Source organism: Oncorhynchus nerka, unplaced genomic scaffold, assembly GCF_034236695.1.
Source record: "Oncorhynchus nerka isolate Pitt River unplaced genomic scaffold, Oner_Uvic_2.0 unplaced_scaffold_907, whole genome shotgun sequence".
NCBI classification, from domain to species: Eukaryota; Metazoa; Chordata; class Actinopteri; order Salmoniformes; family Salmonidae; genus Oncorhynchus; species Oncorhynchus nerka.
Window position 1 is genome coordinate 40,431 of NW_027040393.1, and position 24,126 is coordinate 64,556.

Genomic DNA, 24,126 nt, shown 5'->3' on the forward strand with positions numbered 1-24,126 from the left:
TGTACTGGCCTGTGTGGGTGTGAATGACACAGTGGGTTTATCTGAGGGCCCTTTAGGACCAGACTGATAGGGAGGAGGGTTGACATCTATACTGTGTAGGATGTGTGTTTTAACCTTCATCCTTAACAACCAGCTCTCTAGACTTTGATACAGACTCCATGGGCTTATTTGCCTTCCCTACACATGGTCTCTCCTACAGATGGTCTCCGTGTATAAGCATTATCAGCCAGAAGTCCCCACAAGAATAGTAAACAGACAAAAATGTTGTTAGTTCCCACAAGATCAAATGCAAGTTCTAGGAGGTTTAGGGTTAAGTTGAATGAATGTTAGAATTAGGTTTAGGAGCTAGGGTTAGTAGGTTTTGGGGTCAAGGTAAAGGAAAATTTTAGAACAATCAATGTAGAAACGTGTGTTTACAGTGCAATACAGACAGTATTTACACAACCGTATACAGTCATAGGATCTTAATATTCCTGCAGCAACAGGAAAAGTGAATTATTATGTGGACTATAATTAATGTGGTGGTTGACAGTTTGTTAGGGAAAATCAAGTCTGACATTTTAAATTACAAACGTTAGTGTCACGTTGTATAAATGACAGGAGACAGGCGCAGGGATACGTAATAGGTTTTAATAGTCCATCAAACAATACAACCTGCCATAAAAAGTCACGAAGCCCAAAACACAGGATGAAAACCAAACAAAACAGCCATGTTAAACCTCTAATAAATACACAGGACGAAACACGTAATACACGGGACGAAACACGTAATACACGGGACGAAACACGTAATACACGGGACGAAACACGTAATACACGGGACGAAACACGTAATACATGGGACGAAACACGTAATACATGGGATGAAACACGTAATACATGGGATGAAACACGTAATACATGGGATGAAACACGTAATACATGGGATGAAACACGGATGAAACACGTAATACATGGGATGAAACACGTAATACATGGGATGAAACACGTAATAACACGTAGCACGAAAGCCACCGCAACAAAGCACATGTCACAATACCAACAGACATGGAAACAATACCTGACCAAGACAATGGTGAACAAAGGGCACATTTATATAATTGCTAATCAGAGGAAATGGGAACCAGGTGTGCGTAATTAGACAGCTCAGTGATGCCTAGAAAGCCAGTGACGTAGGCTTCCAGAACTGGTGCACGGAATGAGCAGCAGTATGGGAGTTAGAAGCCTTTTTAAACATTCAAAACACTACAAGTTTGCATTTCCAGGAAGCAGGAAAATTCTCGACAACAAAAGAGTGATCAAATTAAGATCCACGTCTGTAGCACAATACAACACAACACAATATGAGCCTGGTTCATTTTCAGTGATGAGGCCCTGTACCCCATTTACAGTTTCTACTTCAATGTATCAGGTGGAGTTATTCACCAGCTATAGAGTGAGTTGTTGTTTATGTTTCTAAGACTGCAGGGTGGGAGATGCAACAATGTCCTTGAGAACAGCAGGAAGTGTGTCGGTGGTCTTTCTCTGGTCTGTAGCAGGTATGGTCTCATTCATATCTGTTAGTTGCTTTGTTTAACAATCTACAAACACTTATAAAAGGTTAAGAATCATAATGTTATTCTGGTGTGTTCTGATAGGCGTCTCCACTTCACTTAAATAGTTTTCTGTGGTTTCCATTCACATTCAACTCAGCAACTAAAGCAACAAAGTGGAGCCAAACCCTACTGTCAGTGTGAACCAATAGACCTTGTCTACATTCTGATACCATTGTGTTGTGGGACTGTGTTTCAGTGGTACTGGGTCAGGATGGCTGGAGTGTTACATACACCACTCAGAGTATCTGTACCTTGAAGGGGTCATCAGTGGATCTGTTCTGCTCTTGTACATATCCCAGTGGTACAGTCACAACAACCTTCTGGTTTACTAAAATTGTAAATCTGAGAGACGACCCAGACTACAAAGGTCGTGTGACGTACCGTAGTGATAGGATGAATGGACACACCCTGAAAATCACAGACCTGAGAGAGAGTGACTCAGCTGAGTACAAGTTCACATTTATAACAGATCAGACTGGAGGGAAATATACTGGTGATCCTGGAGTCACTCTGTCTGTTACAGGTACAGTGATATTATATATAGTGTTGATGTGTTGAATCACTCTGTCTGTTACAGGTACAGTGATATTATATATAGTGTTGATCTGTTTAGTCACTCTGTCTGTTACAGGTACAGTGATATTATATATAGTGTTGATGTGTTTAATCACTCTGTCTGTTACAGGTACAGTGATATTATATATAGTATTGATGTGTTTAATCACTCTGTCTGTTACAGGTACAGTGATATTATATATAGTATTGACCTGTTTAATCACTCTGTCTGTTACAGGTACAGTGATATTATATATAGTATTGATGTGTTTAATCACTCTGTCTGTTACAGGTACAGTGATATTATATATAGTGTTGATGTGTTTAATCACTCTGTCTGTTACAGGTACAGTGATATTATATATAGTGTTGATGTGTTTAATCACTCTGTCTGTTACAGGTACAGTGATATTATATATAGTATTGATCTGTTTAGTCACTCTGTCTGTTACAGGTACAGTGATATTATATATAGTGTTGATGTGTTTAATCACTCTGTCTGTTACAGGTACAGTGATATTATATATAGTATTGATCTGTTTAGTCACTCTGTCTGTTACAGGTACAGTGATATTATATATAGTATTGATGTGTTTAATCACTCTGTCTGTTACAGGTACAGTGATATTATATATAGTGTTGATGTGTTTAATCACTCTGTCTGTTACAGGTACAGTGATATTATATATAGTATTGATGTGTTTAATCACTCTGTCTGTTACAGGTACAGTGATATTACAGTGATATTATATATAGTGTTGATGTGTTTAATCACTCTGTCTGTTACAGGTACAGTGATATTATATATAGTGTTGATGTGTTTAGTCACTCTGTCTGTTACAGGTACAGTGATATTATATATAGTGTTGATGTGTTTAATCACTCTGTCTGTTACAGGTACAGTGATATTATATATAGTATTGATGTGTTTAATCACTCTGTCTGTTACAGGTACAGTGATATTATACAGTGATATTATATATAGTATTGATGTGTTTAATCACTCTGTCTGTTACAGGTACAGTGATATTATATATAGTGTTGATGTGTTTAATCACTCTGTCTGTTACAGGTACAGTGATATTATATATAGTGTTGATGTGTTTAATCACTCTGTCTGTTACAGGTACAGTGATATTATATATAGTGTTGATGTGTTTAGTCACTCTGTCTGTTACAGGTACAGTGATATTATATATAGTGTTGATGTGTTTAATCACTCTGTCTGTTACAGGTACAGTGATATTATATATAGTGTTGACATTGTCTATAATCCTAATCTGTTTAAGTGGTTCTGGAAAATTGTCTTGATTTGTACAGAAATAATATAATTAATATGAATGTATGGTATAATAGGAATGTCTGAATTGATGATTTGAGAAGGTCCACTCCTGCCTCATTTGAACTAGACAACAGGTCATTGATGGTTTTAATGTTGTTATCTACTCCAGACCTGCAGGTGAAGGTGACCACTACATGGTGGTCAATGACACTGACCTGTAGCACCACCTGTATTCTGACTGGTAACCCCACCTACATCTGGTACAGGAACAGTAACATTGTACAAAAGGACTCCTCCCCCTCATACACAATCCACTTTAAAACTGAAGACAGCTTCTACTGTGCTGTAAAAGGCATCAAATCTCCTGCAGTGTGTGAGTGTGACTAATACACTTTCAAAGTCTGTCAAAATCATCCAATACATCATTGATGTTTAGTGAAACAGACATGAGGTAGAGCTACTATTCCATTTAGATTAATGGTGGTTGATGTTTAGTGAAACAGACATGAGATAGAGCTACTATTCCATTTAGATTAATGGTGGTTGATGTTTAGTGAAACAGACATGAGATAGAGCTACTATTCCATTTAGATTAATGGTGGTTGATGTTTAGTGAAACAGACATGAGATAGAGCTACTATTCCATTTAGATTAATGGTGGTTGATGTTTAGTGAAACAGACATGAGATAGAGCTACTATTCCATTTAGATTAATGGTGGTTGATGTTTAGTGAAACAGACATGAGATAGAGCTACTATTCCATTTAGATTAATGGTGGTTGATGTTTAGTGAAACAGACATGAGATAGAGCTACTATTCCATTTAGATTAATGGTGGTTGATGTTTAGTGAAACAGACATGAGATAGAGCTACTATTCCATTTAGATTAATGGTGCTTGATGTTTAGTGAAACAGACATGAGATAGAGCTACTATTCCATTTAGATTAATGGTGCTTGATGTTTAGTGAAACAGACATGAGATAGAGCTACTATTCCATTTAGATTAATGGTGGTTGATGTTTAGTGAAACAGACATGAGATAGAGCTACTATTCCATTTAGATTAATGGTGGTTGATGTTTAGTGAAACAGACATGAGATAGAGCTACTATTCCATTTAGATTAATGGTGGTTGATGTTTAGTGAAACAGACATGAGATAGAGCTACTATTCCATTTAGATTAATGGTGCTTGATGTTTAGTGAAACAGACATGAGATAGAGCTACTATTCCATTTAGATTAATGGTGGTTGATGTTTAGTGAAACAGACATGAGATAGAGCTACTATTCCATTTAGATTAATGGTGGTTGATGTTTAGTGAAACAGACATGAGATAGAGCTACTATTCCATTTAGATTAATGGTGCTTGATGTTTAGTGAAACAGACATGAGATAGAGCTACTATTCCATTTAGATTAATGGTGGTTGATGTTTAGTGAAACAGACATGAGATAGAGCTACTATTCCATTTAGATTAATGGTGGTTGATGTTTAGTGAAACAGACATGAGATAGAGCTACTATTCCATTTAGATTAATGGTGGTTGATGTTTAGTGAAACAGACATGAGATAGAGCTACTATTCCATTTAGATTAATGGTGGTTGATGTTTAGTGAAACAGACATGAGATAGAGCTACTATTCCATTTAGATTAATGGTGGTTGATGTTTAGTGAAACAGACATGAGATAGAGCTACTATTCCATTTAGATTAATGGTGGTTGATGTTTAGTGAAACAGACATGAGATAGAGCTACTATTCCATTTAGATTAATGGTGCTTGATGTTTAGTGAAACAGACATGAGATAGAGCTACTATTCCATTTAGATTAATGGTGGTTGATGTTTAGTGAAACAGACATGAGATAGAGCTACTATTCCATTTAGATTAATGGTGGTTGATGTTTAGTGAAACAGACATGAGATAGAGCTACTATTCCATTTAGATTAATGGTGCTTGATGTTTAGTGAAACAGACATGAGATAGAGCTACTATTCCATTTAGATTAATGGTGGTTGATGTTTAGTGAAACAGACATGAGATAGAGCTACTATTCCATTTAGATTAATGGTGGTTGATGTTTAGTGAAACAGACATGAGATAGAGCTACTATTCCATTTAGATTAATGGTGGTTGATGTTTAGTGAAACAGACATGAGATAGAGCTACTATTCCATTTAGATTAATGGTGGTTGATTTTACAGTTCTAAATACTGACACCATTTGAAAAATGTACTTGTGTTTCAGCTGTTGAGGGTCACAGTTATTTCCACGTGACTTACACCCATCAGAGTATCTGTACCTTGAAGGGGACATCAGTAGACATATCCTGCTCTTATACATATCCCAGTGGTCATACAGTCTCAGAAACAATCTGGTATACAAAAGGAAAACTTAATGAGGCGCCTCAAATCCTGAGCCCGGGGTATGGAGGTCGTGTGGAGTACCTTGGAAATATGCAGAGTGACTCCATCCTGAGAATCACAGACCTGAGAGAGGAGGATTCAGCTGAGTATAAGTTTAGATTCAGAACAGATCAGACAACCTGGGAGCCCACCTTCCCTGGAACAACTCTGACTGTCACAGGTAACACTGCAGGTCACATCCTATCAATACTGCAAACGATTACTTTATGATGTACTCAGTGTTTTAATCCTCTTTCATTTAGGTCTGCAGGTGAAGGTGACTCCTGCCACTGTGACAGAGGGACAGAAGGTGACACTGACCTGTAGCACCACCTGTACTCTGGGTGACAACCCCACCTACATCTGGTACAAGAATGGACATGTAATCAACCAATCTACCAGTCTGTTCCTAAACCCAGTCAGCAGTGAGGATGCAGGCAGATACTCCTGTTCTGTAGAAGGACATGAGGATCTCCCCTCTGATGAAGAGACTCTCACTGTCACATGTGAGGATGTGTGATCCATCTCCACTTGTATTCTTTTAGTAACATCTTCTCTCATCTATTATATCTATTATTTCAATATATGTCCAAGTTCCATGATTGTACTCATCTCATTACTGTAGTAACTACAAGTACTTCACAAACACTGTATTATTACATAATTGTCTAAGTTATACATATTTATATTAATATTTAATTTATTTTAATCATAAATCCAAGTTCCATGATGCTCCTCATGTAAAGCTCTATGTATGAACAATGTGTTACATATTGTCCACCAGATGGCCCAAAGAACACCTCAGTGTCAGTCAGTCCCTCTGGTGAAATAGTGGAGGGCAGTTCAGTGACTCTGACCTGCAGCAGTGATGCCAACCCACCTGTGGACAAATACACCTGGTACAAGAAGAACGTAACCTCACCAAAAGCATCAGGACAGAGTTACAGCATCACTAACATCATCTCTGAGGACAGAGGAGAATATTACTGTGAGGCCCAGAATGGAAGAGGTTCTATGAACTCTACAGCTCAGATGATCATTGTAGCAGGTAAAGTTCCATCTTCAATACTTCAATACAGAACTACATGGTTCATTCTAATGTTAATACTTTTAATATGGCTTTTTATAATTAAACATTGAGTGTACAAAACATTAAGAACACCTGTTCTATCCATGACATAGACAGACTGACCAGGTGAATCCAGGTGAAGCTTTGATCCCCCTTTGATGTCACTTGTTAGGAAGGTGTTCCTAATGTTTGGTATAGTGGCTGATTATAGTATAAATGTCCATTGTTAGTGTATATTCATTGTCAGTTCATAGGAACACCATTACAGTCCTGTATTACCATGTACTCATGTCATCCATATTTTATTATAGGGAAACAAACATCAGTTCTGACTGCAGCTGTAGGAATCATAGTGGTGGTTCTGGTTCTCATCCTCTGTCTCTCTGGACTCATGTGGTTCAGGTGACAGAATTTTTCAAATGTTTTATAAATTCCCCTTAGCACTCTGATTTGTTGTGAATGCATTAATATATTAATTTATTCATGTGCAAAACTGTATTAGTAACATATAAACGTCCACTAGTGGTCACTAGAGAGCAGAATTCACTCTGTCCCACTTTACAGGAGATCCACAGCAGGAAGTGATGCCACAACAGGGATACAGGTGACTATATCAGTTACACCTCCACCTCCACACCTGGTGACATTAATTTACTATGTCATGACAGTCTCTCTCATACTATTTTCACTCTTACCGTGACAACTCTCTCTCTCCACAGAGTGTCCATCCTGATCCTAACAGTGACACGTACACAGCTCTGAACATGAAGACCAGGTCACCAGAGTATGACACCCTGGCAGTAAGTGTGTTTAATGTGTGTGTGTGTCTACAAAGATGTTACGGTGTGGTGTGTAATGTGCTCATTCAGTGTCTTATTTCAGAATGTGAGGGACTCCCCCACTGTCACAATCCCTCAGATAGATGCTGATGCCTCCGATTATGAGAACTACAACCCGTCCTGAAGAGAACCACCACAGAACCTGGACTAAAGAGAAACACCACAGAACCTGGACTGAAGAAAACCACCACAGAACCTTGAGTGAAGAGAACCACCACAGAACCTGGACTGAAGAGAACCACAACAGAACCTGGACTGAAGAGAACCACCACAGAACCTGGACTGAAGAGAACCACAACAGAACCTGGACTGAAGAGCAACAGCATGAAACCAAAGCCAGGCCTCACAATGCTATTCTCTTACTATCATATTGCTTTCTTATCTATTAGGTTTTCCAGACAATGACCTTTAACTTTTGAGTGAATGCTGGAATTTAGATTGTTCTCCTAATGATAAATACAGGATGTATATAGATGATAAATACAGTATGTATATAGATGATAAATACAGTATGTATATAGATGATAAATACAGTATGTATATAGATGATCAATACAGTATGTATATAGATGATCAATACAGTATGTGTATAGATGATCAATACAGTATGTATATAGATGATCAATACAGTATGTGTATAGATGATCAATACAGTATGTATATAGATGATCAATACAGTATGTATATAGATGATCAATACAGTATGTATATAGATGATCAATACAGTATGTATATAGATGATCAATACAGTATGTATATAGATGATCAATACAGTATGTATATAGATGATCAATACAGTATGTGTATAGATGATAAATACAGTTTGTATATAGATGATCAATACAGTATGTGTATAGATGATAAATACAGTTTGTATATAGATGATCAATACAGTATGTGTATAGATGATAAATACAGTTTGTATATAGATGATAAATACAGTATGTGTATAGATGATAAATACAGTTTGTATATAGATGATAAATGGGATAGATTATGCTTCTGCTATTTTTCTATAAGATTTTGCCATTTCCAGATTTGATTACATTTCATGTAGAAATATGTTGAACTATTCATTAGCTCTGCTCCTTCAGGTGTTTAGTAAGCCCACCGCATGCTAGGTAATGCTAGTATCAACATGCCATCCAACACAGCTGAAACTACAATAAGACCACCACATGCTAGATAATGCTAGTATTAACAGCCTAGCCAACACAGCTGAAACTATAGTAAGACCACCACATGCTAGGTAATGCTAGTATCAACATGCCATCCAACACAGCTGAAACTACAATAAGACCACCACATGCTAGATAATGCTAGTATTAACAGCCTAGCCATCACAGCTGAAACTACAGTAAGACCACCACATGCTAGGTAATGGTAGTATCAACATCCCATCCAACACAGCTGAAACTACAATAAGACCACCACATGCTAGATAATGCTAGTATTAACATCCAATCCAACACAGCTGAAACTACAATAAGACAACCACATGCTAGATAAGTATTAACACACAGCTGAAACTACAATAAGACAACCACATGCTAGATAATGTTAGTATTAACAGCCTAGCCAACACAGCTGAAACTACAATAAGACCACCACATGCTAGATAATGCTAGTATTAACAGCCTAGCCAACAGAGCTGAAACTATAGTAAGACCACCACATGCTAGATAATGCTAGTATTAACAGCCTAGCCAACACAGCTGAAACTACAATAAGACCACCACATGCTAGATAATGCTAGTATTAACAGCCTAGCCAACAGAGCTGAAACTATAGTAAGACCACCACATGCTAGATAATGCTAGTATTCACAGCCCATCCAACACAGCTGAAACTATAGTAAGACCACCACATGCTAGATAATGCTAGTATTCACAGCCCATCCAACACAGCTGAAACTATAGTAAGACCACCACATGCTAGATAATGCTAGTATTCACAGCCCATCCAACACAGCTGAAACTATAGTAAGACCACCACATGCTAGATAATGCTAGTATTCACAGCCCATCCAACACAGCTGAAACTATAGTAAGACCACCACATGCTAGATAATGCTAGTATTCACAGCCCATCCAACACAGCTGAAACTACAATAAGACCACCACATGCTAGGTAATGGTAGTATCAACATCCAATCCAACACAGCTGAAACTACAATAAGACCACCACATGCTAGATAATGCTAGTATTCACAGCCCATCCAACACAGCTGAAACTACAATAAGACCACCACATGCTAGGTAATGGTAGTATCAACATCCAATCCAACACAGCTGAAACTACAATAAGACCACCACATGCTATGTAATGCTAGTATTAACAGTCTAGCCAACACAGCTGAAACTATAGTAAGACCACCACATGCTAGGTAATGCTAGTATCAAGATCCCATCCAACAGAGCTGAAACTACAGTAAGACCACCACATGCTAGATAATGCTTATATTAACAGCCCATCCAACACAGCTGAAATTATAGCAAGACCACCACATGCTAGGTAATGCTAATATTAACAGCCCATCCAACACAGCTGAAATTATAGCAAGACCACCACATGCTAGGTAATGCTAATATTAACAGCCCATCCAACACAGCTGAAATTATAGCAAGACAACCACATGCTAGGTAATGCTAATATTAACAGCCCATCCAACACAGCTGAAATTATAGCAAGACCACCACATGCTAGGTAATGCTAATATTAACAGCCCATCCAACACAGCTGAAATTATAGCTAGCCTTGATTAGTAATCACAGCGTCAGCTTCCCCACTAAGGTCCAATAACTTGAAATCTGAAGAAGAAAGTCAGGTTTAAGAAGTAGTATGACATTTTAAATGATGCCGTACATCTATGAATATATGCTTAATGATAAAAAGATCCAGTAATGTCGACTGCTGAACAGCGCATATAGCGGCCAACAGCATTTGGGCAGCATGATGGTGGTAGATATGACCCACTCTCACTAAAACTACTGTAGCAGAGTGAGTCTCATCAGGGTATAAGATGCCTGCATACTCACTATGTACAAGCATACATGATGACATGCGTAAATGTATTACTAGCAGAAGATAAGAATGAACAACAGTAGCTAATACATGATGACTAGAATGAAGTGATCGCTACAGTAGCATAAAATGTAAAGATGGACCGACAGGGAGGACTAACTATGTAAAGATGGACCGACAGGGAGGACTAACTATGTAAAGATGGACCGACAGGGAGGACTAACTATGTAAAGATGGACCGACAGGGAGGACTAACTATGTAAAGATGGACCGACAGGGAGGACTACCTATGTAAAGATGGACCGACAGGGAGGACTAACTATGTAAAGATGGACCTGCAGGGAGGACTAACTATGTAAAGATGGACCGACAGGGAGGACTAACTATGTAAAGATGGACCGACAGGGAGGACTAACTATGTAAAGATGGACCTGCAGGGAGGACTAACTATGTAAAGATGGACCGACAGGGAGGACTAACTATGTAAAGATGGACCGACAGGGAGGACTAACTATGTAAAGATGGACCGACAGGGAGGATTAACTATGTAAAGATGGACCGACAGGGAGGACTAACTATGTAAAGATGGACCGACAGGGAGGACTAACTATGTAAAGATGGACCGACAGGGAGGACTAACTATGTAAAGATGGACCGACAGGGAGGACTAACTATGTAAAGATGCACCGACAGGGAGGACTAACTATGTAAAGATGGACCGACAGGGAGGACTAACTATGTAAAGATGGACCGACAGGGAGGACTAACTATGTAAAGATGGACCGACAGGGAGGACTAACTATGTAAAGATGGACCGACAGGGAGGACTAACTATGTAAAGATGGACCGACAGGGAGGACTAACTATGTAAAGATGGACCGACAGGGAGGACTAACTATGTAAAGATGGACCGACAGGGAGGACTAACTATGTAAAGATGCACCGACAGGGAGGACTAACTATGTAAAGATGGACCGACAGGGAGGACTAACTATGTAAAATACATAACAGGCTTAGAATATGGCTAATACATCAGAGCCTAAACCTACTGTTGTAGATAAGGATGAAGTAAATATTAGAGTGACACAAATTATACCATAAAATGGAAACTAATAATGTGACTCATGCAACAGTATCAAATAGTATTTGTCACATGTGTGGAATACAACAGGTGTAGATCTTACAGGGAAATGCTTACTTTACAAGCCCCTTAACCAACTATGCTTTCAGAAGTTACGAAAAAATAAGTGTTAAGTAAAAAAGTAGTAACAAATAATTAAACAGCAGCAGTAAAATAACGGCTATATAAGAGAGGCTATATAATAATAGAGGCTTATAGAGGCTATATAATAATAGAGGCTTATAGAGGCTATATAATAATAGAGGCTTATAGAGGCTATATAATAATAGAGGCTTATAGAGGCTATATAATAATAGAGGCTTATAGAGGCTATATAATAATAGAGGCTTATAGAGGCTATATAATAATAGAGGCTTATAGAGGCTATATAATAATAGAGGCTTATAGAGGCTATATAATAATAGAGGCTTATAGAGGCTATATAATAATAGAGGCTTATAGAGGCTATATAATAATAGAGGCTTATAGAGGCTATATAATAATAGAGGCTTATAGAGGCTATATAATAATAGAGGCTTATAGAGGCTATATAATAATAGAGGCTTATAGAGGCTATATAATAATAGAGGCTTATAGAGGCTATATAATAATAGAGGCTTATAGAGGCTATATAATAATAGAGGCTTATAGAGGCTATATAATAATAGAGGCTTATAGAGGCTATATAATAATAGAGGCTTATAGAGGCTATATAATAATAGAGGCTTATAGAGGCTATATAATAATAGAGGCTTATAGAGGCTATAATAAGGGAAAGGGGGATACCTAGTCAGTTGTACAACTCAAGGCATTCAACTGAAATGTGTCTTCTGCATTTAACCCAACCCCTCTACAGGGAGTATCGTACATTCACTTTGGGGGGCACCGGGTAGTTGAGGTAATATGTACATGTAGGTAGGGTTAAAGTGACTATGCATAGATAATAAACAGAGTGTTGCAGCAGCGTCTTGGTCGCCCTTTGATTAGCTGTTCAGGAGTCTTGGCTTGGGGGTAGAAGCTGTTCAGAAGCCTTTTGGACCTAGACTTGGCGGTCCGGAACCTCTTGCCGTGTGGTAGCAAAGAGAACAGCCTATGACTGGGGTGGCTGGAGTCTGACAATTTTTATGGCCTTCCTCTGACACCGCCTGGTATAGAGGTCCTGGATGTCAGGAAGCTTGGCCCCAGTGATGTACTGGGCCATACGGGCCTTTTGGTCGGAGGCCGAGCAGTTGCCATAACAGTCGGTGATGCACCCAGTCAGTCAGTATGCACTAATGCAGCCTTTCTTAAAGTTGGGTCACGGACCTGTTAATGGTGGGTCGTGACGTGTCAGTGTAAATACGTCATTATTTCATGAATTACTGGAATTGATTTGGCCAAGTGCATCTGCGCTCTCTGTTCAGTGCGAGTTCTGCTTAAACAGCATCTCTGCTCAGTTTGGCAGCTGCACCAGTGTGAGAGGGAGATGCCTGTGTGCATCGGAGTTGTGTACCTGATCTCTTTTTCTGCTGTTTTCTTGAAGATCACTCGGCTACACACGACGCAGCGCTGTCGTTCAGATTGTTGGCATTTTATAACAGGTGATGATAAGCAGTAATAAGGGAGTACTAACTAACTCTCATAGTAGTAAATGTGAGTTTCTCTTTCAATCCCCTGGCCTTGTACACAGCTAATAGCTAACATTCGCCAAAACAAGCTAGCTACTGATAGTGCAACCCTAACTAACAGTACAGACGAAGATGAAAAATGATCAGGCCTACTTTACATCTTACTGTAACATTATTGTTGAAAACTAGTCTAGGTTGGAACTGTTGCTAAATACAACAATAATTGTTATTCTTAACTGGAATCAACTGATTGAAGCAAGATGCTTTTTGAGGCAAACACCCTCACAGTTCTGGGTTGTTCATGTACAGTAGGAAGCGGTCTCCTGCCTGACTGAGAAAGCAGTAGATGTTCTGGTCCAGTTTGGCACCACATACCTATGTGAGTCGGGGTTCTCAACTCTGACACTTAAAAAACATGTACAGAAACAGTTTCAAGGCTGAGCTTGACCTCAGTGTTGCACTGTTAAAAACAGAGCCCAGAATAGACCAGCTCTCATTAGGACTGTGTGGGGGTTTTCTGGTCTACAGATGTGATCAATCCTTTTATTCCAATTCAGAATTAAAATGATTTATTGTATTTTAACAGCAACAGTTCCAGCCTAGACAGATAAGAGTGTTTTCAATGGGGGGAAAATAAACATTAATAGATATTTAATGTCATTGTTATTTTTTTGTTGTCTATATTGCATTTGTTTTAGGCATAAGGGCAATGAAATGTACTGATATTTATGTATAGTTGCATATTTTCCTAAGTTTGGGTCCCAGGAAAACACAGAATGTTGCATTCGGGTCCCAGGCTGAAAAGGTTTAAGAACCCCTGCACTAATGAGCTAGCAGACGCTCTGAGCAAATCAGAGTAGAAGTGCAGCAAAAGTGTAACTATACAAATGGACTAGTCCAGACCAGTTTGCAAGTTCATTTGAAGGCTTCTAGTTTAAACTGTGTAAGGGAATAGGGTTCCAAGAATAATAACCAGAAATATTTTGGACAACATTTGAATAGTGACTGTCGGCGAAAGTCACACCGACTAATGTGACCGGGATGACCTGAAAATGTAAGCTATAGCTGATAGTGTGCATTGATTGCAGCGGTTTCGTGAGCTGGCGACATGCTGTACTAAACTAGTTAACGTCCACAGACTGAAATACTACTGAATCACTGTGATAAACAGTATCTCCTGCTCATGATCAGAAAACATTGCTTCTCACTCACTGTATAGCAACACATAGCCTGTATGCTAGTCTAGCACAGGCTTCTTCCTCCTTGTATGGATGAAGGACTATTCTCTTTTTTTTTTTTTTTTATTATTTTTTTTTTTTTATTAACAACAAATCAATACATAAAGCACATGAGGGAACACAAGCATACATAGATTACAAACAATGGACAATCGAGCTAGGGGGTACAATATCACATTACAATTACACAAGGACCTTAAGGGACATGCATATACTTACAATTCTAACAGCTTTTTTGTTAGTAGAGCATTTAACCGTCTTAAAATACAGTTCAATTTCTTTTTGTAGGGTACGAAAATGTGGTTTTCTGTTTGTAAATTTACATTTGTGTATATGAAATTTGGCCAAAAGAATGAAATTAATTACATAAAAATGATTCCGCTTATTTCTATTGTATGTAAAGAATCCAAACAGTACATCTCTCCACAATAGTGTAAAATCTTCATAAATGTGTTCAATTATAAATCTACTGATGTCTTGCCACAGTTTTCTTACATGCATACAATGCCAAAAAAGATGCACAACTGTTTCTGGGTGGTCGTTACAAAAGGAACAATTTGAGTTGATGTTTTCCTTAAACTTCTTCATATAGTGGTTGGCAGGATAATATTTTTGAATAATTTTAAAGGAAACTTCCTTAATTTTGTTAACAAGTAGGTATGTTTGTGGCAACATCCAAACTTTTTTCCAACAGATATTATCAATAAATCCATTCCAATAAGGCATGACATAAGGTATAGATACAACATCCTGCTGAAACAAAGATCGTATCGCTCTGTTGTTGAATGGACCAAAAGAGAAACAAATCTTTCCTACTGATGAGTCAACAGGGTCAATAGAAGGTAGGTTCTGAGGGTCAGGTCTTGACACGTTCCTGAATAACATAGCAACACCTGAGGGAATGGCATCTAAAACAATTGCAAAATCTTTAGGTGTTACAGGGACCTTGTAAAGTGATAAGAATTCTTTATAACTGAGTAAAAAACCCTCTGCATTTACCAGTTGGCTCACCAATAGGATATTATTTCTGAACCAATATTCTAAAAACAGAGAGGTATTTTTATACAATATATCCCAATTATTCCATATATAATATCTGTGTGGAGAAAAATTGTGTTTATAAATTAAGGACCATGACAAGAAAACCTGCCGATGAAAAGCAGAAAGTTTCACTGGAACTTTGTCAATATTATAATTGCAAAACAACATGAAGTTAAGGCCACCAAAAGTAGAGAAGACATGATGAGGAATAAAATTCCAGATAGAAGTGGGTCTTCTTAGGAATTGCTTTATCCAATTGATCTTGAAAGTATTATTTAAAGTAGTAAAATCCAGAAAATTCAGTCCACCATTCTCATAAGTGTTCATTACAACAGTTTTCCTAATGTAAATGGGTACGGTTTCTCCAAAGAAAGTTGAAAAGCATCTGGTCTATCTCCTTGCTTATTTTACAGTCAGGATATAAAGATAGAGCACCATATGTTAGTCTAGAGATACCTTCAGCCTTGATTTAGAGGACTCTACCTTTTAAAGATAAGTCCCTCTGTAGCCATTGATTTAGTTTCTTCTGGGTTTTTTTAATAAGAGGGTTAAAATTTAGTAAGCCTCTAGACTTCTGATCCTTTGTAATGGTTATGCCTAAATATGTAAGTTCTTCTTTTACTGGAATACCATAATATGAAGGTGTCACACAATCTTTGACAGCCATGAGTTCACATTTCTTAATGTTAAGATAGACCAGACGCTTTGGAAAAGGATTGTATCACATTGATCGATATGGGAATTTGGTTAGCGTCTTTCAGAAAAAGTGTAGTATCGTCAGCCAGCTGGCTTATAATAATTTCTTTACCAGCTATGGAAATACCTTGTACAGGACTATTATTTAAAGAATTTGCAAGAAGTTGGGTGATTAATAAAAACAGGTACGGAGAGATTGCGGACAACCTTGTACGGACAACCTTGCCTAATTCCTCTCTTTAACTCAAATCTAGGTGAGGTGCCATATTTCAATTTGATAGAGCTGTTACCATTTGCATAGAGAGTCTTAATAGCCTTACTGTAAGGGTTTTCCTCCTCTTCGTCTGAAGAGGAGGTGTAGCAAGGATCGGACCAAGATGCGGCGTGGTAAGTGTCCATGGTTGTTTATTTAAAAACATGAACTGAACACTCAATGAATACAAAACAATAAACGTGAACAAAACCGAAACAGTACCGTGTGGCGAACAAACACAGACACGGAAACAATCACCCACAAACACACAGTGAAACCCAGGCTACCTAAGTATGATTCTCAATCAGAGACAACTAATGACACCTGCCTCTGATTGAGAACCATACTAGGCCGAAACATTGAAATTCCCAAAACCTAGAAAAACAAACATAGACAACCCACCCAACTCACGCCCTGACCATACTAAATAAATACAAAACAAAGGAAATTAAGGTCAGAACGTGACAGTACCCCCCCCCCCAAAGGTGCGGACTCCGGCCGCAAAACCTTGACCTATAGGGGAGGGTCTGGGTGGGCGTCTGTCCGCGGTGGCGGTTCTGGCGCGGGACGCGGACCCCACTTCAACATTGTCTTAGTCCGCCTTATTGTCCGCCTCCGTGGCTTTCTCACCATGGCCACCCCTCTCAATGACCCCACTGGACAGAGGGGCAGCTCGGGACAGAGGGGCAGAAGCTCTGGACAGAGGGGCAGGGGCTCGGGACAGAGGGGCAGGGGCTCGGAACAGAGGGGCAGGGGCTCGGAACAGAGGGGCAGGGGCTCGGAACAGAGGGGCAGGGGCTCTGGCGCCTCTGGGCTGAGGGGCTCTGGCGCCTCTGGGCTGAGGGGCTCTGGCGCCTCTGGGCTGAGGGGCTCTGGCGCCTCTGGGCTGAGGGGCTCTGGCGCCTCTGGGCTGAGGGGCTCTGGCGCCTCTGGGCTGAGGGGCTCCGGCAGCGGCGCCGGACAGGCGGGAGGCTCCGGCAGCGGCGCCGGACAGGCGGGAGGCTCCGGCAGCGGCGCCGGACAGGCGGGAGGCTCCGGCAGCGGCGCCGGACAGGCGGGAGACTGCGGCAGCGGCGCCGGACAGGCGGGAGACTGCGGCAGCGGCGCCGGACAGGCGGGACGCTCCGGCAGCGGCGCCGGACAGGCGGGAGGCTCCGGCAGCGGCGCCGGACAGGCGGGAGGCTCCGGCAGCGGCGCCGGACAGGCGGGAGGCTCCGGCAGCGGCGCCGGACAGGCGGGACGCTCCGGCAGCGGCGCCGGACAGGCGGGAGACTGCGGCAGCGGCGCCGGACAGGCGGGACGCTCCGGCAGCGGCGCCGGACAGGCGGGAGGCTCCGGCAGCGGCGCCGGACAGGCGGGAGGCTCCGGCAGCGGCGCCGGACAGGCGGGACGCTCCGGCAGCGGCGCCGGACAGGCGGGACCACCTGCAGGGAGGAGACAGAGAGACAGCCTGGTGCGTGGGGCTGCCACAGGAACCACCAGGGTGGGGAGACCTTCAGGAGGCTTGGTGTTAGGAGGAGCCTGAAAGACCGGGCTGTGGGGGAGCACTGGAGCTCTGGTGCGCAACCTTGGCACCACTTCCCCAGGCTGGACAACTACTCTAGCCCGGACCCTCCAGAGTGCAGGCACAGGTTGAACCGGGCTGTGGGTAAGCACGGGAGATCTAGTGCTTACTACACGCACCTCTCCCTTAGGCTCCACTCCCACATTAACCCGGCACGAGCGGAGCGCAGGCAGAGGACGCACTGCACCCTCCCAGCGCCCCGGAGACACAGCACGCAGAGCCGGCGCAGGATAACCTGGACCAAAACTGCGTACCGGCGACCAGACCCGCTGAGCAGGCACCATACGCCCTGGCTCAATGCCCACACTCGCATGGCACTCTCGGGGGGCTGCCCTATAGCGCACCGGGCTATGGGCACGCACTGGCGACACCGTGCGCTTAACCGCATAACACGGTGCCTGACCAGTAATGCGCTGCTTATCATAAGCACGAGGAGTGAGCTCAGGTCTGCTACCTGGCTTAGTACCACACCTCGTGTGCCGCCCCCCCAAAAATAATTTGGAGCCGCCTCTCGTACCTGTCGCACTGCCGTGCTGGCTTCGCCAACCTCATTCACCTGTAGCCTTCCTTGCACTGCTCCATCGAATCCCAGGCGGGCTCCGGCACTCTCCCTGGGTCGACCGCCCACCTGTCTATCTCCTCCCAAGTCGTGTAGTCCAGACTCTGCTCTGATGCTGGCCGCTGTTGTTGCTGCTGCTGCTGCTGTCGTCGCTGCGGTTTTTTACCACGCCGCTCAGCTTTCGCTGCCTCCAGCTCTGCTTTAGGACGGCGATTTTCCCCAGCCTGTGCCCAGGGTCCCTCTCTGTTCAGTATCTGCTCCCATGTCCAGGAGTCCTGTGATGCTGGCCGCTGTTGCTGCTGCTGCTGCTGTCGTCGCTGCGGTTTTTACCACGCCGCTCGGTCCTTGGTGGGTGGGTGATTCTGTAAGGGTTTTCCTCCTCTTCGTCTGAAGAGGAGGTGTGCTGAGGATCGGACCAAGATGCGGCGTGGTAAGTGTCCATGGTTGTTTATTTAAAAACATGAACTGAACACTCAATGAATACAAAACAATAAACGTGAACAAAACCGAAACAGTACCGTGTGGCGAACAAACACAGACACGGAAACAATCACCCACAAACACACAGTGAAACCCAGGCTACCTAAGTATGATTCTCAATCAGAGACAACTAATGACACCTGCCTCTGATTGAGAACCATACTAGGCCGAAACATTGAAATTCCCAAAACCTAGAAAAACAAACATAGACAACCCACCCAACTCACGCCCTGACCATACTAAATAAATACAAAACAAAGGAAATTAAGGTCAGAACGTGACACTTACAGAAAAAATCCCCAAAGCCAAGTCTCTCAAGGGAGTGGAAGAGAAACTGATGCTCTACTGTGTCAAATGCTTTATAAAAATCTAAAAATAATATGAAGCTATCCTCAGTTATTAGGTCTGAGTAGTCAAATATGTCTAATACTAGTCTGACATTGTTAGAAATATGTCTGTTCCTCATGAAGCCAGACTGTGTTTCATCAATGATTGCATCCAAAACTTCTTTAATTCTTTTTGCAAGTAGTGAGGCTAATATCTTATAGTCATTATTAAGAAGACAAATTGGACGCCAGTTATCAATGAGCAGCACTTATTTTTTAGGCTTAGGTATCAGTGTTATTAACCCCTGACTCATTGTAGGAGGGAGAACATTGTTTTTTATACTCTCTAAAAAGACTTCAAATAGGAAGGGAGCTACTTGTTCAGAAAATAATTTGTAAAATTCTGATGTAATTCCATCAACACCTGGTGATTTATTGTTCTTTAGATGTTTGATAGACTCTATAATCTCTTCAACTTTGATGGGTTCATCACACTGTTTAGATTCTATATCACTGATAGAGTGAACATTATTCAGTGAGTTAAAAAACATATCTGTGAACTCCTGACAGTACGTAGAGCTATACAATTTTCTGTAAAAATTGCTGCAGTATTTAGCGATTAATTTTTGGTCATCTGGAATAACACCATCAATGTTTAACTTATGGATAGTGTTATTTTTAGAGTGAAATTTCTCAAGTCTAAAGAAATAGGATGAATTCTGTTCTCCCTCCTCAATCCATTTTTTCCTAGATCTAATAAAGGCTCCTTCTGCTTTTAATTTATATATATTATCCAGTTTATTTTGTAACTCAATTAGTTCCATCTTCTCCTCCCCCAAGAGGTCAGCTGGGGACCTCTGAGAAAGGGAAGTTATCTTAATGATCACCTTTTCCTCCTCAGCTCTTCTGGTCTTAGCAAGATTACTACCATATTTTCTAAGATATTTGGACACCTCAAATTTAAAGAGCTCCCAGTTCTTGCAATAAGATTTTTCTTCACAAGCCCTTTCCCAAAAGTGTGAGAGCAGATCTTTAACCTCAAATGTAACTATATCATTATTTAATAATGAGCTATTTAGCTTCCAGTAGGATGCTCTACCAAGGTTTGTATCAGGGGTAAATATTTTGATATCAATGTAAATAGCCTTATGGTCTGTGAGGGGAGTAGTACAAATATTTGTAGTAACACACTCACTATCAATACATTTGGATATAAGCCAAAAATCTATTCTGGATTGTCTGGAGCCTGTTTTGTTACTCCAAGTGAATGATCTTTCGGCCGGAAACCTCTCTCTCCATATCTCAGTAAGATCAAACTTTTCCATAAAAAGTATTAAACCCAAATTCTGATTGGTTGGCCTACCTGGGGGCCATCTATCAGTTGAATTATCTATTGTAATGTTAAAGTCCCCTCCTATCAATAATAACGAATTGGGAAATTTAGATAGCCAATGAAGTATATGTTTCTCTATAGATTCAAGCAACTCATCATTCTCATGTTTGGTGTTGTACCCGTAGAAGTTTACAGTAATGAGTGTAATGTCATTGTAACTGATCACAAGACAAATAAAGTGACCAAAGGGGTCACATTCCGAGTGTAGAATATTACCACCAAAGGTATTTTTCATTGTAGTGACACCAGCAGAGCGTTCAGATCCATGGGAAAGCCAAATATCGTTGCCCCACTGTGACCTCCAGAAGTTGGCATCAGCAGAAATTGAGTGAGACTCTTGAAAAAAGCAAAAATTTGTTCGAAATTGTTTAGCAAATAAAAATAAGGCCTTGCGCTTCACACTGTTTCGTAACCCCCTAGCATTAAGAGATAATATAGACAAAGACAAAACAACAAAGATTATATAAAAGTATAAACTGTAGAAGGATGAGTCAAAGACGTAGGAGCAGTGAACGTAAACGATAAGGAACCGAGATCTGCACCATTTAAGTCAATTTAAAGTGAAAATAGCTTATTCCATAACCTTTGAAATTCAACTCAACTGGAAATTATGTTCAAGACCAAACCAAGGGTTCTTGTGGTAAGAGAGACTAAAAACCCTCTTTAGTGTAATCAGGAACTATTCTGAGAAATAAAACAAATAATAATTAAAATAAAAGGGTACCTACTATTTTAAGTACATATGAAATCTGATCATAAAATAATTGAATAACAAAATGTTTTACATATAAACGTTCCTAAGACCTTCTGTGGAAATAAGTATTAATAACTAAATAGAACAATAACCGTGTAAAGTCAGAGCAGACCTGTATGCCATTTAAAACAGTATCTTAGTTAATGTATATATAAAACATAAATTCAGCTTTCAATCTTCTTCGTAAGTTTATAAACAAAATAGGACTTCTGGTCATACAAGAACAAACTAATGAATTGAAATACCTGAGTATTCCTTTAAAATAGTCACCTGATGCTTGATAGGTAAACCACATAAGGAAAATGAGAATAGCATGGCTGAAACCATCAACCTGTTCCTTCTGGTGAGATTTTAGGGAGGAATATGGATTTCTGAACCGTTGATGAAACCTCGTCCTCCGGCCAAGTAAGCAGCCTTCCCCTCACTTCGTGCTATCTTGATCGTTGGCCACAACTTGTTCCTTCTTTCTATGTCCTCCGGGCTGAGATGCTCGGCGAAACGCATACCATGGCTCTGAAGGAAGGCGTTCTTCCTAGCAGCTTTCCAGACAGCATCCCTGTAGAATCTGGTAGTGAAGAGGATGATGATACCCCTGGGTCTTGAATCGCTTTGCTGTTGCTTCTTGCCGAGGCGATGTACAACGTCGATGGTATCACCAACTTTGTTCTTCTCTGCAGGCAAAACTTCTTGGCAGATACGGATAGCCTCTCCTCGCACATCTTCATTCTCCACCTCTGGCAAGCCGTAGAGTCTCAGGTTCCATTTTCTTGTGTATTGTTCCAGATCAGTGAGACGTCTATGGTAGACATTGTTATTCTTTTCCACCCTTTCCACATTTTTTTCAACTTTTGTCACTCTCGTTTTCACATCATTAATTTCACCACATGCAAACTCCACAGTCTTTTTCAAGCCTTCGATAACCATGGTGTTCGCGGCTACCATTTTCTCAATGGCGTCACACCTGGAGTTGATGAGTAAGGAGAGGGTAGCCACGATGTCAGAGTTCATGTTGGGTTTTTTGGAGGGTGGAGGTTTGCACGGAGTAACCGGTATAGAGGGGAATTCGTCATCTTCAGCATTCGAAAGCATGATATTATCCATAGGCCAAGTGTAGTTATGGCAGTTGTCTATAAGCACGTTTCTCTCTTGTTGATTAGCAATAGAACGGCTAACTTTTTCCTTTCTTTTTTTGTCACGACTTTGCATGGACATGCTGAAATAAATTATCCAATTATCATTCCAGTCACAGGAAAGGTCTTATATCTTGAACAAATAAAGATAATGACTAAACTTTTTTTTTTTTTTTTACAATTTTCACAATCTTTCTGAAGTTTGGTACGGAGCTCTCAAGCAGCCATCTTGGCCAATCCCTGAAGGACTATTCTCTATGATGGTTCACTGAGCGCACTGACTCAGCTTGAAAGCTGGATTTGGGAACAAACAAGTAGGCTATATGATTGACTACTCCTGAGGCTAATTCTACTAAGCTAATTCTACATGTCGCCGGCTATTAACTGAAAACAGAGCAGCAACATGGTTGATCCTCACAATCACATCACCGCAGCAGCCAAACATTGCAACATGAGCATATTGAACGATGTGGGCGAGGTTCAAACACAGCCAGCGAGCACTTACAAAGAAAACATATCAGAAATCAGCAGCATAGCGAGAAACAGCTAGTTACAGCAGCAGAGTCAAAGGACAAAAAGGAGCCAGCGCTTAGTAGCAGCAAGCGGCAGAAGGATGTAAGAGCAGACCAGGTCAATAAGGAAGTCGTGAATGATACTAGCCTCTAATTGGTTCCATTCTCAGTTGAGGCGGGCCCTCGGGTTTCCTTTCTGAACTTGCTCCGCTTAATGAATAGCCTACTTTTCTTGTGTACTTATCTGTTTTTGATCTTTTTCTATGGGATTTAGCCAATTCCAGAGTTTTTATAATAGATAAAGTATTGGCTTGTTTTAGTGACACAAAATGAATAATATTGATAAGAGCTTTTAAATAATTTTAGCCCTGGAGTTGCTCCTGATTTGTTTTAATACGTTTTACTTTGTATTGGTGTCAGATATTATTGGGCAATTTATATTTTATATTATGTTATACTATATTGTTCAGTGTCATAATATTGCTTCTTTTATTATCAAATTATGAATTATTACCTATTTTAGATACATTACATTTTGCATTTTTTTTTACATTGAATACAGTACAAGTATCATGTTGTAAATAAGCTCAAAGTTAGACAATAAATAGACAACAAATAAATCAATTATGTTTCTTGTATTTCTGTCTATTGTACACTTGATGGCGCCATTTAGCAACATAA

At 40.5% G+C, this 24,126-nt stretch overlaps 1 protein-coding gene across 1 annotated transcript in view; it reads left to right on the top strand.

Moving 5' to 3' along the window:
- LOC115118311 (uncharacterized) overlaps positions 1-24,126 on the top strand; it is a 65,716-nt gene that overhangs the window by 30,891 nt on the left and 10,699 nt on the right. The window contains exons 11-17 of the mRNA XM_065016694.1: positions 5,657-6,021; positions 6,104-6,346; positions 6,625-6,888; positions 7,221-7,311; positions 7,474-7,513; positions 7,629-7,709; positions 7,792-7,870. Of these exons, the coding sequence (XP_064872766.1) occupies positions 5,657-6,021; positions 6,104-6,346; positions 6,625-6,888; positions 7,221-7,311; positions 7,474-7,513; positions 7,629-7,709; positions 7,792-7,870 (1,163 nt within the window). The remainder of the gene's footprint in view (positions 1-5,656; positions 6,022-6,103; positions 6,347-6,624; positions 6,889-7,220; positions 7,312-7,473; positions 7,514-7,628; positions 7,710-7,791; positions 7,871-24,126) is intronic.